Source organism: Staurois parvus, unplaced genomic scaffold (assembly GCF_062004578.1).
Source record: "Staurois parvus isolate SC_StPar_1 unplaced genomic scaffold, SC_StPar_1.0 ptg000145l, whole genome shotgun sequence".
NCBI lineage: Eukaryota > Metazoa > Chordata > Amphibia > Anura > Ranidae > Staurois > Staurois parvus.
This window is the reverse complement of record NW_028317941.1, coordinates 667,064-685,000: the sequence shown is the minus strand read 5'-3', so window position 1 is coordinate 685,000 and position 17,937 is coordinate 667,064. Positions and strand designations below refer to the sequence as shown.

Sequence of the window (17,937 nt, the reverse complement as noted above, 5' to 3'; positions counted from 1 at the left end):
GCAGCAGCATTCATCATGGCTTGTCAAAAACTGGCCCTCCTTTTCCTTTTGTATTAAACTGTATTGTAATTATAGTGTCCCCCCTTGATATTGTAAAGTGCTGTGTAAACTGTTGGCGCTATATAAATCCTGTAAAAAAAAAAAAAAATACTATGTATCCCATACTCATTCACATGAGGGGGGGTGGGATGTGGGGCCCCCCTTGTTAAAATTCACCCACCACAGTCCCCCACAGCCAGGGACATGGGGAAGAGGCCCTTATCCCCATCAACATGGGGACAAGGTGCTTTGGACGGGGGGAGGGAGCCACCCCCCCCCCCTCCCATCCTAAGGCACTCGCCCATGTTGACGGAATGTGACCTGGTATGGTTCAGCCTGATCTGCCAGTCTGCATGCTCGAATGAGGGCCTGGTATGGATTGGAGGGGGACCCCATGCTGTTTTTCCCCGATTTTTCTTTTTTTGTTCCCCTTTCCACCACCCCCTTTTTATTGCCAGCAATAGGTTTGTCTATATTCAGCGGTCAGCGAGGAATTCGGCTGACGCCTGATAACTCATCGATTGTTAAGGACGCTGGCAGCCACCTACTCCTTAACCATGTTGTTTACTGGTTGCTAAGGACGCTGGCAGCATCATGCTACCAACCACCCAATGCTTTGGGTGTTTCATGTTCTTCCCCTGCTGCAGAAGTTTTGAAGAAAGGAAAAAAACAAACGTGTTTTTAGACATCTAGTATTGTACCACGAGGGCTTTTCACAGACTTGTTAGGGAGGAGACCATTCTGTGGTGTGCCGTTTAAAAAATGAAAAGCACAACTTGATGTTTTTTGTGTGGCACAGGAAATTGCATAACAAGAGAGAAGATTGCTGGGTGCACAGCAGAATTATCCTAATATCTTGGTACTTCTAGATGCTTCAAGTATATGTAACCTCAGCATTTCATATTCCTGATATGTGCCTGCTGTACCATGTATTAAAATGTATCCTGTTCTCTTTGTATTGCTTCCTTTGTGTGAAATCCCTGGTGTTCCTGCCAGTCCCTCTGCTATCCTATTAAAAACTGATCAAATTAGGCATGCGAGTACAGTGTGGTCAGTTCTCTAGCTATGCTGGAAACTCAACCTGCTCTCCAATGTTTAGACTTGTACTGGCACCCCCATCCCCCGCACAGCCATTCACTGGGAAGGCCCGTGTGGTGCTGTTTCTCCTCTCCTAGCTCTCTGAGCTATGTATGTAGCTGAGAACAGGGGGTATTGCCTTTCATTTCTATTTTAAATTGAATGGGTTGTTTTACAAGCTGAGGGTTCACATATACTTTAAAAGTGTTTCATGATTTGGATCTCTATTGTGCTGGAAATAGTCAACTTATTGTAAAGACATGTAAAGTACAACACAATGCTTGGGCGCAGATGGGTTTGATCAGATTTTTGTCAAACAACAAAAGAGAAAAATTCCCAGCTCAGCTTGCCAACCAGCCTGCATACAAACCGAATTAACAGTATGCGTTAAAAACGGGTTTAGTTAGCACACATTTGCAAATACATGCAGAAGCTACAAAGTCTCACAGCACCCCGATATTCTGTACTTCCTAACTCAACAAATTTTGAGAGCCTCCATAGTAGAGGCACATGTATTTAATGGCTAGACCAAGGGCAGGTGGACCTGAGGGAGCCCACCCCTCAAAGGTACAGGAGTATACTGGACACCCAGCATGTAGCACAATGGCAGCCAAAGTGTCCAGTGTGCCCCCTCACCAACAATTCAACAGTACAAAAAATGGCCACTGCCCCAGTCTATAACTGGCCTTCAAAGCAAGGAGCACATGGGAGGGCAACGCATGTCAAACAGGATCCATCAACCAAAGATTAATCAAATGGATCAGTTTCTACTTCTATAAAATGATTTATGAGTACTTAAAGTAAAGCTATTGTGGAGGATATTAGGGGGGAAACGATTAACCACTTCCCGTCTGGCCGTTGTATATAAACAGCCGGAGGTTGGCAGTGCAGGGTCGGGTGGCTGTTTATAAACTGCCTCCCCGCACCCTGCTTGTGCACACAGCACCGCGGTCCGGTGCCCGCTGTGTCCTCCAGACACAGCAGAACACCGATTGTCGATGGGACCTCTGTGCGAGGTCCCGATCATGTGATCACTGATTGGCCAATCAGTGATCACATGCAGAGTAGTAAGCAAGATGTCACTTGTGACATCATTGCTTACTACATGTGAAATCTGTGAATGATCACAGAGGTCACATGGTACAAGGCTATTCACAACAGCCTTGTACCATGTGACAAGCTGTGACCAATCACAGCTCACAGTAGTTCTCAATGGCTGCAAGAATGCAGCTAGAAAGAAGGAGAAATTATTGCTTTTACAGCCTTATGGGTGTAAAAGCAATCTGTAAAAAAAAAAAATAAAATCTTCACCCCCCACAAGTAGTATGGTGACACTGTACTGCTAGGGTGACCGTATGTAAAAAAAAAAACATAAATAATAATATAAAAAAATAATAAAATGTAAAAAAAAAGTTTAAAAATTATAATTTTTGGTTATAAAATAATTTGGATTATTATTTTTTTTTTTTACTAAAAAGATAACGGAATAAATTTTGGCCAAGATTTATGATGAAATACTATTTATTTGCAAAATTTTACAAGAAAAACCCCTTTTTTTTTCAAAATTTTTGTACTTTTCATTTACATAGCAAAAAAAAAAAAAAAAATACCAGTGGTGAATTAATACCAAAACAAAGCTTTATCTGTCTCAAAAAAATGCTAAAAGTTTCATATGGGTACAGTGTTGCATGACCGCGCAATTGTCATTCAAAGTGTGATAGCACTGAAAGCTTAAAATTGGCCTGGACAGGAAGGGGGTAAAAGTGTCCGGACTGGAAGTTGGAACTCCTAAAGTGCTAGCTGATTGGCTTTCATGTTGAACCTCTGGATAGAGTGGGAAAGGGTTAGTTTTTATTGCATGTTCTACCTGTACCTGTGTGGGTTTCCTTCAGTACTCTGGTTTCCACCCAAACTCTAAAGACGACCTTTGTTTCTATGGGCTGGTAGGTTAATTGGCAGAGTATGTAAAGAGCTGTGTAAACTGTGGGCACTGCATAAATGACAGTAATAAATAAAATACCGTTTCTGAACCTATTGGGGAGAGTCTTCCTCCCTTATGTGTGGGCACCAACACATAAAGTGAGCAAAATCTCTTCAACAGAAGCACATGCAGTAAAATAAAAAAAATGAAAGCCTCTCAGTTTTTTTTGTTGTCTATGGCTCCGTTACAGACTAGACTTGTGCGATTTGGTTAGTTCAGATTTGGTTTTTCGACTAAATGAAATTTTTGGAGATTCATATGTATCCGAATAGACATCGTAACTAATCTGAACAAATCCGAAGAAAAGTTATAGCAATTTTTTTGGATTAATTCAGATCATTCATATTCATTGAGAAGAGACACAGTTGTTAAGAAGTGGGTGGCCGCTGCATCCTTAACCACTTGCCTATCGGGCACTTTTACCCCCTTCCTGCCCAGGCCAATTTTCAGCTTTCAACGCTGTCGCACTTTGAATGACAATTGTGCGGTCATGCAACACTGTACCCATATGAAATTTTTAGAATTTTTTTGAGACAGGGCTTTCTTTTGGTGGTATTTTAATCACCTCTGGGTTTTTAATTTTTTGCTTAACAAACATAAAACAACTGAACATTTTGAAAAAAAAATTTTTTCTTAGTTTCTGTTAAAAGTTTGTAAATAAGTGATTTTTCTCCTTCACTGATGTGTGCTAATGAGGCTGCAGTGATGGGCACTGATGAGGAGGCACTGGTAGGTGGCGGTTAAAGTGTTACTAAACCCACAACAGTAAAATCAGTCTGTATATGCAGTAAAGCATGCTTGTTATACTCACTGTGGAATATAAGGGGTTAATCATCTGCATTGTGTAAAATGGCTGTTTGATCCTTTCTTCTCTGTTCCTCCCCTTTTTCAAGTGACCACCACTTAACTCCAGCCTGAACTGTAGGCGTGCTCATGCTCAGTTTGGTGTATATTGCTAGAGAGGTTTTTTTTTTTCCTTGGGAGAGTGCATGTGATCAGCACAGGGCCAATCAGCACTGTCCAGACAGAGGTCAGGGGATTTCCATCCTCCCAGAACAGAAAGAAAACTCCTCCTACAAGCTTTAGCTAGTGCTGGGATGGACTGGACACTGATAGAAGTCACAAGACTGCTCTAACTGCTGAGAAAAGGTATTTAGCAGTTTATATTTACTAAAATAATTGCACTTTCACGTTCTGTGTACTATGGGAGACCAGATATAGTGGATGCAGGGTCCTGGGTTTAGTAACACTTTAACAACGGTGACTTATCTGCTGTCAGCAGAATGTAAAAAAAATAATTATAATAAAAAAACAGCATGGCGTTCCCCCAATCCATACCAGGCTCTTCAGGGACAAAAAAAAAGTAATGAAGTCCCTGCTAAAAACGATACCATACCTTTAGGTCACCAGGTGATCCTGCCCCCATGTCTACCTGTCATTGGGCAAGTGTCTCTCCACGGGACAAATAATTTGCTGAATGACAGGCAGAAATGGGGGTGGGGTTACCCCCAACCCCATTGTTTACCTGTTGGTTTTCATTGTGATTGACATTGGATCTCCTTTTGAGGGCCGTTTTATTTTTTTTGCTGTTTTTTAAAAAAGGACTTGTCAAAATTGTGTTTTTTGCTTTTTTTTTTTTTTTTTTTACATTTGCCACTTTTTTTCATGAATGAGTAGGGGCAGGATCTAGATCTAGATACATCTTTCCGTTTGGTCACCAAAGAACTTTCCAGGAGTGACACGAATTACAATGAAAGCCTAACAGACTCTTTTTCCTGAGTTGGGCATAAGTACACGGTCTGCCAATTTAATTTTCAGAATGCCCATAGCGTAGCACTATGGTGATGAGTCGCACAACCATTCGTACTCTACCATGTTCTGACATGTTCTAACGTGCGTTTGCACAGGCCGCAGACTAGTTGACTCTATGTAGTAGAAGAAATAACACGTGTGTGTGTTGTGTGAAAATAAGTGACTAAAATCTGGAGCAGAGGATTGACAAATTTTGTATGAAAATTGTCACAAGTGCAATTGAAAATAGTTCTTTTACAACTAGTTTCCGATGAATATTCCATGAAGTAATCAAGTGTTTTTGAATGGCATAGGCGGTTTAGGAAGGGGTGGGAAGATGCCCACGGTGACATAAGAGGTGAGCAGCCAAAACTGTAAAGGACCAGGTGCAAATGTGGACAGAGTGTGAACGGAAATCTTTTCAGAGGAAAAGACCTGAACTCTGGCCTGACAAGTGGATTCTCCACCACAACAAAGCTCCTGCACATGCTGCGTTAAGTGTTCCTGGTCCAGAAATCCATTCCAAAACTTGACCAGCCGGCTTATTCCCCTGACTTAGCACCCTGCAACTATTAGCTGTTTCCAAAATTTAAAAAATGTCCTAAGAAGACACAGAAGTGATGACATTCCAGACATCCAGCATGCCGCATTAAAAGAAAATGAACTCCAGAAATTGAACTCCAGGAATGTTTCAGGCAGTGGCACTTTGGGTTGCTTTACAAGGGGGCTACTAAGAAGGTGACAAGAGCTGTTAGTGTATATGTAAACAAACCATTCCAGAATTAAATTGTCACACCTCAAACATTCTGAGTCATGACCCTGGAACAGTTGTATACCAATGTAGTAAGGCAACTAGCATTTTCAGAGGGAGAACTCTGCAATGGCAACCTCCAAAATTTCTCCCATGAGAGATTTCGAATAAGTCTTCCTACAGTACATTGTATGGTCATTTTTCATGTCTGTGAATTATAAACTGTACTGTCAAAAAAACAACCAGTTGGACTTGTGTCAAAAGCTTAAAAAACCTCTGGTATGGGTCTGTGATGGAGGCTCAGTGCTGCAATACTTAAACTATATCTAAAAACAAAATGTGTTGGTTTAGCATTGTGAAGGGTTACAGCCCCTCTCATGTTACTATTGCTGTTTGTGTTCCCGCTGGGATCATTTACCCAATCTTTGTTCTGGAGACACAATGGGATGTAATATACATATGTCAGCCATAACTTTATGACCACCCACCTAATATTGAGTAGGTCCCCATTTCACTGCCAAAACAGCCCCTTCTGTCACCAAAACAGCCCTGGCCCATCAAGGCATGGATACCACTAGACTTCTGAAGGTATGATGTGGTATCTGGCACCAAGCTGTCAGTAGCAGATCCTTTAAGTTCTGTAAGTTGTGAGGTGGGGCCTCCATGGATTGTTTTTCTAATGCATCTCACAGATGCTCAATTAGTTTGAGATCTGGAGACTTTGGAACCCAAGTCAACACCTCCAACTTGTTGTGTTTTTCAAACTATTTTTGAACCATTTTTGCAGTATGGCAGTGAGCATTACCCTCCTGAAAGAGGCCACTGTCATCAGGGAATAGCATTTTCATGAAGGGGTGTAGTTTTTCAGCAACAATGTTTAGGTAGGTGTCAAGTATTCACAAAAATGGCAGGACCCAAGGCTTCCCAGCAAAATATTTTGTGAAGCACGTGCACCTGACCATCCACATGGTGTCAAAGAAAACTTGATTCATCAGGCTAGAACACCTTCTACCATTGCTCCATGGTCCAGTTCTGATGCTAATGTGCCCTTTGTAGGCGCTTTTGAGTGTGGACAGGGGTCAACATGGCCACCCTGACTGTTCTGTGGGTACACAGCCCCATACACAACAAACTGAAATGCCCATATTTTATGCTTTCAACCCATTAAATCCAGGGACATGTCTACATGCTGCCTAATACCGTATATATCCTGCCAACTTTCAAATGCCATTGTAACGGGACAATCAGTGTTCACTTAACCTGTGAGTGTAAAACCTCTCCAAAATGAAGAAAAGTTTGCTCTCATACAGTTTTACTAGAGCAGATGTCTCTATTTGATTTTTTTCCCCTTTTCATTCCAGTGACAGCTTTAAAACCTTGGATTTCCCATCACTTTCTGTTACAGTGGCAATGGTCACCAGGACGTATACTGTAAAAAGGGTGAATTATGCTGGGGCAGGCAGCAATAAAAAGGTGACAGGAGTTTCAACACATTCTTTCAAATAAAAAAAAAAAAGAAAACATTTGAGTTTAGACATACTTTGCTGACCACAATAGATTGATCACTTTCTTCAAACAGCTCACAATTATAGCCAGTGCTAATTTCACTACATGACACCAACTCTGTAGTGTGATTGCTAAGGGGGTGACTTAAAAAGCAGCAGTATGACAATATGCTGATTTTAATAACATATGCTATACATTTATTATTAAAGTGGAATAGAGCCTAACTGAATTTGAGCCTTGGGAAGAGGTTTCTCCACTTTACTGAAAAGCAGATGTGGTAGATGTACATTGAAGGCACAATTGTTTTACGTCAACTTAGATTTTCTGGAAAAAAAATACTGATTAGCTATCAGTCCTTACTCACCTTTCTTTTTCATTGTTGCACAAGAAAGTACCATACTCTGAACTGTATGCATGGGTTGCCAGTATGCACAAAAATGTCTCATTAAATTCCATTGCCCTAGGAAATTGCCGAGTAAGTTGCCAGCAGCAGTCCAGGAAAAGCAGGAAACTGGGTGACTCCTGCTGGGCGCGCTCCTGTGACCATCCAGATCGGGCACAACGCAGCTGGAATTGGTGTCCTGCCTGTAAAAAAGAAAAAATAATCAACACTGTTCAGTGTTGAAATGAAATGTAGTTGAAGGTTCTACTCCATACTTTGGGTTTTGAAAAGGTTAGGAAAGGTTAGCTCCTCTGTCAAATTTCTATCCTCCTAAACACTAGTAGCACACTTCTTGGTTTGTGAGTGTGCCTAGGCATTTTTGTGCCTACAGCCTCAGAGCTGTATATCTACATTGTGAATCTTAGTCACTGCTGCCTCTGACTGCTAGTCTCAGGAGATTGGGAGTGAGACTTTGTAATGTCATTACCGTGCTACCCAATAGTGTCCCTGCTAGAGGCTCTGACATGAGAAATCAAAGTCCTGCCTCTACCATGACAGTTGCCTCCATGCAGAGACACAGTACATAGCAATGTATTGTGTCAGTAATGGAGACATGCAGTAATGGTCACTAGGTCTTTGCCCTCTTCCTGCTTTTTATTGGGCATAGACTCCAGAGGTCAGCTCTTCTTTAATGTTTTCCCTCTGCAAAGTGCATTTTCCATCTATTCCAATACAGAATACTCTAGGGAGCCAGCTGCTTCTATTTATGTGTCTGTGTGACACTTTTTGTTTATGCGGCTGATGATTACTTATAAAAGACTGCTATCTTGGTTACTCTCTCTCAGCTCTCTGATTAAGCCCCATGGACAGGTCAGAGGGGTGCAGTCAGGAGGAGCTTAGGGTGAAGCAGCATCTCACCTCTGTATAGTGCTAGGTTCTGGTGTGCAGTACTTCCACCTTCTGTCCTCCAATCTGAAGTGGTCAGCCTTAGGCCCAACCCAAAGGCTGGAATATTTAGGCCTGATACTGGATATTGTGGCTCTGTGACTTTTCTTAAAACTCTGGCAAGTTTCTCAATTTGGCTTTGCATGAGGGTGATAGGAAGGAAAGTAGCCTCTTTCAATGCAGTTCCCTTTGCCCAGTTTCATTCCAAGCCCCTCCTGGGAAGGGAGGACACAGTTGTTTGATCCTCTGATGCAGTTACACACCAGAATGAGACTGTCTCTGGGTTGGTAAATCTCGTAAATGCTGAAATTTAAAAATTATTCCTCCCTTTGTCCTGGAGAATCCTGGCAATGGATGCCAACTTGGTGGGCTGGGGTAGAGTTCTGGACAATATCTTGGTCAGGACCTGTGCACCGCAGGACAGGGGAATGTGTTTTGCTCTGCTACATTGGTCAGTGCAGCTGGGTGGCCTCCCTGTTAGTGTTCCATTGGACAACACCACAACAGTGGCATACATACTGTATATCATCAGGGAGGTACTAGAAGTTAGGCTTTCCAGGATTTAATTCCTGATGTTGAAAATTGGCAGACAGATTTTCTGTCTGGCGTTCCACCATGACAAGGTGGTTTTACAGCTTCAGACATTCTTTTTACCTAAGGTGGTCTTTGTCCCATCCTAACAAGAACATTGTGTTACCTTATTTCTGTCCTAAGCCTCAGACCCTTAAGGACAAGGCTCTTCATACCTTGGATGTGGTTTGTGCAGTCAAGATTTACCTAAAGTTGACTGCTGAAATTTGTCAGTTTGTCCTTTGTGGAGGCCCAAGAAAGGGTTATACAACTTCCAAATCTGCCATTTCTTGATGGATATGTAGGCTTATGATCTAAAACGCAAGGTTCTACCATTTTCAGTGATGACTCAATCTACCAGGCGTGTTTGTGCTTCCCAGGCAATTTGACACCAGGCTTCAGATTCATAACAAGCAGCAACAAGCCGTGTTGCTTTGTAAGGATGCTTGATCAGCAAGTTTTTCAGGCTGCTGCATGAGGTTCTAAACTGCTCTGTTTTTGTTGTTAGGGGCCTGTTGGCTTGTTGCCATGTTGCCTTCTGCTCATATACAGTGCTTTAGGACAACCGTGTCGCAATCAATATGAAGATACCCTCCTGGAATGTACCCCTTTTCTTTTGTTGTTCATAGCTTGCTGAAAAACTGAAACTATGTCTGGGTGGGAGGAGGTATGCCTGTGAAGAGATTCCTTTTTTTTAGTCCAATCACCTGAAGATAGCAGCATGACCCTCTCGTAATGGATATGAAGGTACCCAGTGTCCTGTAATGTATCCCAGGAAAAGGATTTTACAGTCTATAAAAAAAAATCGAATTTTCTCTGGGTGTCGAAGGGCAGACTATGAGGAAAATCTACTCAATAGACACAGACAACAATAAAAAAAAATTAATAGAGTATCTAATTCTACCCCATTCTCTCCAAAACCAGAAGTTTGGATGGAATTCCACCCTAATGGGTATATAATATGGGAGAATACAACCTATATTACCTGTAACCATTCACGTTCAATAAGGTCTTGGAAACCAGCCAAGGTTCGACAGTCAGGGGACAGAATCAGTTGAGCAAGTGAAGTCACCATCAGGGTATTGTCAGTACCTTCCTCACCATGAACAAGTACACAGGTACCCACTCTGTAGAAAAATATGTAATTCTTAGAAGAAGAAGCAATGGCTAACCATATTGATCGGCTAAATTAAATATTAGATTCCCTTTCACAACTTTCTACAACTGTATAGATATATAAACTTTTGTTTTAAAAAATTTACTATATCTGAAAACAACGACCTTTGTCGCTATTTGATGCCCTCTGTTGCTGTTTCCCTAATTATCATAATTTATTTAAAATAGTTACTATTTGACATTCAAAGATATTTTAAAAGGTAAACTATTGAATCATTGTAGGAAGGAAAACATCCAATCTGTTGGCCTTAGCAGCCCAAATGCAATCCATGACATAATGTATTTTATGGTGTCCACAGATTTTGTGATGTAGGGGATATACTGTTCAGTAGATATGCTTTGCATATAGAACTCTATGATAATGTCTTCTACTGCATTTGTGTATTTTTCATCTTAGGGAGTATCTCTGCTTACCAAATCAAACCAATATGACAGTGTATTTTTTTATAAATAATAATAGCAACGATTGGATTTTTGTACTGTAAATATTCAGATGCATAGCATGATTTTTAGAAAACTATGACTGCCAGTTTACAGGGTCTTAGCTAGAAACTGCACACTTTTAGGTTCTTAAGGTTTACAAATGGGTATACTATAAAAAAAAAAACAAGAAACACTCATATATAGTAAACACCCAGTCCATACAGCAAAACTATAAAAGAAACAATTTAAAGCATGGATTGTGGTCTTTTGCTGTGATGACTGTACAAGCAAAATGTCATTGTATATATACTTTTTCAAGCATAGTAGTGAAAAGTTTTGATCATTTATTGCTCATTTCTGTTCCTGAATTTTACTTCTTTCATTCATAGCTATTCCATGTTCATCCCTTATCTATCTTTTTAAACTTCTATGCACCAACCACCTCACCTCTCTATACCTTCAGCAGCCAGACCTGCAGTGCTCAGAGCCTCTCTGACATGGGTCATCCAGCGTGAAGTCAGTAACCTAGAGAGCCAGCGGTTTATCCCCAGACAAGATTCATTACAAGCAGCAACAAGTCGTGTCAGGCTAGTCTGCAGAACACGTCCCCTGAAGGTGCAAAAATGTATTAGTTTCAGATGCAGGGTCCTCAGTAAAAGAACAATTATTTTTGTTAGGGAGGTCAATGGTCAAAAAGATCAGGCTGTTTAGGCTACCTTGAGGGGAAAATACAAACGCTTCCATTTATTGGAAGTGCTTATTACTGTCCAAGGAGATTCTCTAGAGCTCCAGGCACCTGGCCAGTCCTTCCCTCCTCCTTAGTGGGGTGCATATAGGTCATAATAGTCCATAAGGGTATTTACACTAGAAACAATGTTGGGTTCTGATACTGCGGTCAGTAGGCAGGTGTCTACTTGCCTGTCTTTGTGGGTAGGTATCTGGACACCCTTGAACTCACCTTTCCAATGGGTGGTAGAGCATCTTCCAGTTAGGGTACCTATCCTTGTTCTCAGTTCCACCTCCCATGCTTCTTGCTTGTCTGGCATCGTGCTCACTGCGAATGTCAATGATAAACCCACATAATTGCCCTTCTAGTGTAACATTCAGCAGCATCTCATCTTCTTCACACCTACGGTGTGTTGGACCAACCAGTGGCTGAGCAGAGCGTAACATAACCTAAAACATAAGGAAAAAATAAAGAAGATACAAAAAGAACAGTAGAGATGTTATGCTCATATACGGTAGTACGATGTACTTGACCTCATCTTCAAAATGCAATTGATTTTATGCACCAGTTCGCTAAAAGGATGTCATGTAACTGGACAGAGTGCAGAAAAAAATATATTGCTCAACATGATGTCGAGATACTGTAACTAGCATGTTCAGGAATGTCAGCAATGGCCATCTCTATATTACTCTCAGCAAAAGTTTTCCATTATACACTAAATTTGGAGGCAACCCACCTTGATATACAAATCCTTCTGGTTCAATTCCACTGTTTTTAGCCAGAATAAAGTGCATATCATAAAATATAACAGTAGTCTTAACTTCAGGCCAAGGGCGGACTGACCATTTGGAAACTGGGGCACTGCCCGAGGGCCCAGGGCCAGTAGGGGGCCCCATGAGATGCCCCTGGTACCTTTTTCATAGGCTTTTTTGAGTTTGGGCAAGGACACGGGCCCCATGATCTCCTATTGCCCGGGGGCCCCATGAGTTGTCAGTTCGCCCCTGCTTCAGGCAGATATGTGTCACAAAATAATGCAGCACTGTATTAATTAATACATCATTAGCTTATATGTATATTTGCAAATGCGAGCAGTGCAAATGCCTGAATATGACATGAGATCAGCCTCTTTCAGCCCCCCCCCCCCCCCCCCCCCCCCCCCCCGGAGCTCAAACTGTGGACAGGAGAAAAGGCACAATGAGCCGACCCATTGTGCTTAAGGGCTTATATACAATGCATCTGCTAAACTGACATTTAGGAGCTGTTCAGCTGCTTTTTCAGCAGCCCCTGAACTCTCCCTAATGTTTTCCTATGTGTCCATGTACACATCTTCGTTTACAGGCAGTTGAGTTTACAGTCGTTTTTTTGAATGCACCAAACTTGCATTCAGGAGTAGATTTTACCGGCGTTTCAAACGCCAAACACTTGTAAACGTGGTTAACCGCGTTTATAAGCGTTTGCTTTTAGAAGTGTTTTTAACAGTTCCATATCCAGATGCTGTCCAGAGCCTTTTTTCATCATCAGAAATGCATGCAAAGCGTTTTCCATGTACTCAAATGGACCTAGCACACCAGCGCAGTCAGTTCCAGGTTTTGCGTAAAGGAAAAAATGGTAGAACGTGCTGCAATATGCCCATGATGGGATCCATAGTGAATACAACCAGAAATGACAGGTAATCTCAACACATACTGCTCTCTCTGCTTCTGCTATTTCTATTCCTCTCAAAATGTCTGAAATAGTTAATTATTTACTATTTTTCAGTGCATTCAGGGCATTTGGGAGGGTCTCCTGAGGTTATCTGTTAAAAATACTTCTAAACGCAAACGCTTCTAAATGCTTCTAAACACGGTATGCAAATGCGCCTAAACGGATGTTTTTTAACCTACGTTTTCCAACAGTCAGTTTCCATCGTTCAGAAGAGTTTTCCAAATGCCCCGTGTACATGAGCCCTTAGTGCAAGTGGCATGCTTTTAGGAGGAGAGAGCAGAGTGACATAGAGATGAGTTCAGTCTGCTGCTTCTCCTTTTACCGTACGTTAACAGGCTATGGGAGGGACTCCACCAGAGTAGAGAAAATCAGGTCTCCTGTCCTGTCAGCTGGGTCTGTGCTGTGTGGTAGCCTACATATTTCTCTTGACATAGATTTCCTTTAAAGCTCATTTCCAGGAAAAATCTAAATCTTTCCTTGCATGGGGCTGGCCCTCCCCTGCAAGAGTTAAATGCTCATTTAGTTCTAGGGGACAGGAAAATCAGGTTTATTTACATGATGCTCCACTCCCCTGGCAGATGGCGCTCGCCTATGCTCCAGCAGTGGACTTTTACTTGGCATCCTCATGTTTATTGCCAGGCTGCAGACCCTGCATTGGTCTTGATGATGTCAAAGGGCATTTGGCTGCTGTAGCATAGGGAGGGGGGGAAGAGGCTGCTGCACTGCAAGGAAGGATTCAGCCTGAAGGGCGAAAATACAACTAAAGGCAAAACTTTTTTCTAGCCTTGGATGGATCTGAAAGGGATTATAACACTTGATATGTATTGCTGTCTGTGTCCCGGGAGGGAGATTCACTCTCTCTATTTGTCCTGTTTACCATTAACCCTAAAAGTGAAAGTAAAATCTAAAATTTTGGATTGTTCCCAGAAAAGTAATATTGGGGAACTACTCCAATGAGGTCACTAGTTCTGGTGACATGAAGGGCCTCAAGGGGATTCCCCTAATTTTTAGGGATTTCCTCTCAGTTTCTGTTTTGGCTATGGCACAGGAAGTGAAGTTAAATCTCTCCAATGGGACATACTGTAGATGGAAAAAAAACTGAAAGGGGTTATAATCCTCTCTTACTCTATCCAAAATGAAGAAAAAAAAGGTTTTGCCTATAGTTCTACTTTAACCGCTATATAAGGAAATGACGGAAAGGCAGCGGTTCTCTCGTTCTGGGAGGACGTCATATGACGTCCTCCCACTCTAACAGCGCAGCGCGTGGTGGTGCGCTGTGTCCCTGGGACACAGTGGATCACCGATCAACGGAAACAGCCGATGACGTCGCCTCTGTCATGTGATCAGCTGTGTCCAATCACAGCTGATCGCATGTAAATAAGGAAATGCCGGTTATTGGCATTCCTCTCCTCATGAGCTGTCACGCTGACAGCTCCTGAGGAGAGGAGAGCCGGTAATCGGCATTCCTCAGAGGGGACATGTACACTGATCATCGGCCCCATCAGTGCCATCTGTCAGTGCCCATCAATGCCACATATCAGTGCTTACCAGTGCACATCAATGCCACATATCAGTGCCCATCTGAGCTGCCTTTCAGTGCCAATCAGTGCAACCTATCAGTGGGATAGAGGGGACATGTACACTGATCATCAGGGCAGCCCCATCAGTGCCACCTGTCAGTGCCCATCAATGCCACTTGTCAGTGCCCATCAGTTCCACATATCAGTGCCTACCAGTGCACATTAATGCCACATATCAGTGCCCATCTGAGCTGCCTTTCAGTGTTACCTATCAGTGCCAGTCAGTGCTGCCAATCAGTGCCCATTAGTGCCAGTCAGTGCCACCTATCATTGATTGTCAGTGCTGCCTATCAGTGCCATATATGAGTGCTGCCTTTCAGTGCCCATCAGTGATGCCTGTCAATGCCTATCAGTGCCACCTACCAGTGCCTTCTCATCAGTGCCCATCACTGCAGCCTCATTAGTGCAAATCAGTGAAGGAGAAAAATCACTTTTTTTCAAAATGTTCAGTGGTTTTTGGTTTGTTTAGCAAAAAATAAAAAACCCAGAGGTGAATAAATATCACCAAAGGATGATTATAAAAACTTCATATTAATACAATGTTGCATGACCGAGCAATTGTTATTCAAAGTGCAACAGCGCTGAAAGCTGAAAATTGGCCTGCAGGAAGGGGATAAAAGTGCCCGGTAAATGTTGGAGTTAACCGTTAAGGACTCAAACATAGGTGCAGGTTCAGTGTTAGGGGTTGCACTAGTGTTAAGAACACTTAACAATGTTTTGACAGATAAGAGAGCAGCAGTTACACATATTTTCAGTTCATAAAGCTCAGCACCAAGAAATACCAGCACAGTTGGAAGAAATACTTAATTTCATGATACAAACTAGATCTAAATCTAGTACTACATAACACAGAGCATTATGATGAGCATCTGCTTGATGGAATTTTATTATTTTTCAAATCATCAAGTATTCCAGTCATGTAATACACAATAAAAGAGAAAACATATACGAAAAAAAAAAGAATTTCTGCAGTTCAGATATAGTTGAGAATAATGCCTAACGTACCGCTTTATTTCTCCGGTGGTGGTAACTAAGTATGGGAAACCTGTGTCCCTGCCTGAAAGCTGCAGCCTTCCTCAGAGAATCATCTGAACAGGATACAGGCACAATAACCTTTTCTGGGTAACTAGGACAAAGTTTAAAACCTGCATTCACATGACTCAATCTCCAAGAATCTGTCTGGGAAGAAATACAAAAAACATATTGTAAATGGCATACGTTTACTACTTCAGCATGCAGGGAAAAATGTAGACTACAGTTTGTCACCTCAGCTTTTAGCTTGTCGTAAAATTTTTCCATTGTGTCCATTGGCCATCCTTTACCCAACTTGCATCCAGCAGGTCTAAAGAAAAATGGGTAGGTGAGGGTAACAGATTCCAAGGAGGAGAGAGCCTGTGGATGAATGTAAATGAAGGTATAGTCATTAAATGTTGGCTGGAGATAACCTGTAAAGGAAGCTGGTCATGAACATAAAGGATACCATTGCTGGTTTCTCTTTACAAAGAGCCAAGTTCCCTGGCTGATATTGTGGCTCTCTAGCTTCAATACTTTGAATCGCTAACCAGTGACAAGTTTAACTTTGTCCAGGGCTAATTTCTAATGAATTTATTTTTTGCTAGAAAATATCTTAGAACTGCCAAACAGTTATATATTTTTTGTAAGCATAGATCTTGTAAAATAAAATGGCGGCAGTTGCAATTTTTTTTTTGAACAATATTTGCACAGCTGAAAACATATTTCCAGGAAAATTTGCTAAAATACACTAAAATGAGAGGCATTTCACTATTGTAAAAGTGATCGGGCGGATGTAGAGCAGCACGGATCACTTTTACTGAACAGACAATCACCTGCTGAAAAAGATGACACCAAGCCCATGGTAGCAGCCAGTCAAGGACATTTTAAAATGTTAACGTAACAACCAGATGATTAGTATTTGCAGAAGGTGATCGTAGTCGTATTAGTGCACTTGGAACAAACACAACTGAGTACTGTCTCTATTGTTCAAATTCTCAGGATAAGCTTTCGGGGTGATCCTCCTTATTTAAAGGTCCAAGCAGCATTAATACTCAGTGATTGTCTTAACTTTCTGCTAACACTTTGAGGTTGATTTACTAAAACTGGAGGGTGCAAAAGCTGGTGCAGTACTGCTTGGAACGTAGAACATGGGTACACCCCAGAAAGCTTATCCTGAAATTCTGAATGTTTCTACACCACAAATATCTGTTACATTGCAATAACAGACAAAGAACTTGCAATCATTTGCATTAAAATTATATTTAAAAATATATCTAACACTAGGTCCTCTTTAACCACTTCCCGTCCGGCCCATGTATATAAACGGCCAGAAGGGAGCAGTGCAGGGGCGGGTGGCCGTTTATAAATGTCCTCCCCACTTCCCTGCTTGTGCACGCTCCCTGGGAGCATGCAGCATCGCAATCCAGTGCCTGCTGTCACCGGAGGATACAGTGAAACACCGATCATTATACAGGACCTCTGTGTGAGGTCCCGATCGTGTGATTACTGATTGGCCAATCAGTGATCACATGAACAGAAGTAAGCAAGATGTCACTCCTGACATCATTGCTTACTACTTGTGAAATCTGTGAATGATCACAGAGGTCATATGGTACAGAGCTATTCACAACAGCCTTGTACCATGTGACAAGCTGTGACCAATCACAGCTCTCACAGTATTTCTCAATGGCTGCAAGAATGCAGCCAGAGAGAAGGAGAAATGATTGCTTTTACAGCCTTTATGAGTGTCAAAGCAATCAGTGTTAAAAAAAAAAAAAATCTTCATCACCCCCCACGAGTAGTACAGTGTCACTATGGGACACTGTACTGCTAGGGTGACAGTATGTTAAAAAAAAAAACCATAAATAATAATATGAAAAAATAAAAATGTAAAAAAAATCTTAATTTTTGGGTATAAACTAATTTGGGTTATTTTTTTTTTACAGAAAAGATAACTGAATACATTTTGGCCAAGATTTATGAAGAAAGATTATTTGCTAAATTTTATAAGAAAAACACTTTTTTTCAAACTTTTTAGACTTTTTAATTTACATAGCAAAAAAATAAAAATCCCAGTGGTGAATAAATACCACCAAAATAAAGCTTTATCTGTCTCAAAAAAATGCTAAACAATTCATATGGGTACAGTGTTGCATGACCGCACAATTATCATTCAAAGTGTGATAGCACTGAAAGCTGAAAATTGCCCTGGACAGGAAGGGAGTAAAAGTGTCCGGACTTGAAGTGGTTAAAGTAAAAGTAAAGGCAAAA

At 41.5% G+C, this 17,937-nt stretch overlaps 1 protein-coding gene across 1 annotated transcript in view; it reads right to left on the bottom strand.

Moving 5' to 3' along the window:
* LOC149464880 (myotubularin-related protein 9-like) overlaps positions 1 to 17,937 on the bottom strand; it is a 28,580-nt gene that overhangs the window by 5,401 nt on the left and 5,242 nt on the right. Inside the window, exons 4-9 of the mRNA XM_089673823.1 lie at positions 15,919 to 16,044; positions 15,658 to 15,831; positions 11,600 to 11,817; positions 11,089 to 11,250; positions 10,028 to 10,169; positions 7,510 to 7,730 (exon numbers count right to left, since the gene is read on the bottom strand). Of these exons, the coding sequence (XP_089529949.1) occupies positions 7,510 to 7,730; positions 10,028 to 10,169; positions 11,089 to 11,250; positions 11,600 to 11,817; positions 15,658 to 15,831; positions 15,919 to 16,044 (1,043 nt within the window). The remainder of the gene's footprint in view (positions 1 to 7,509; positions 7,731 to 10,027; positions 10,170 to 11,088; positions 11,251 to 11,599; positions 11,818 to 15,657; positions 15,832 to 15,918; positions 16,045 to 17,937) is intronic.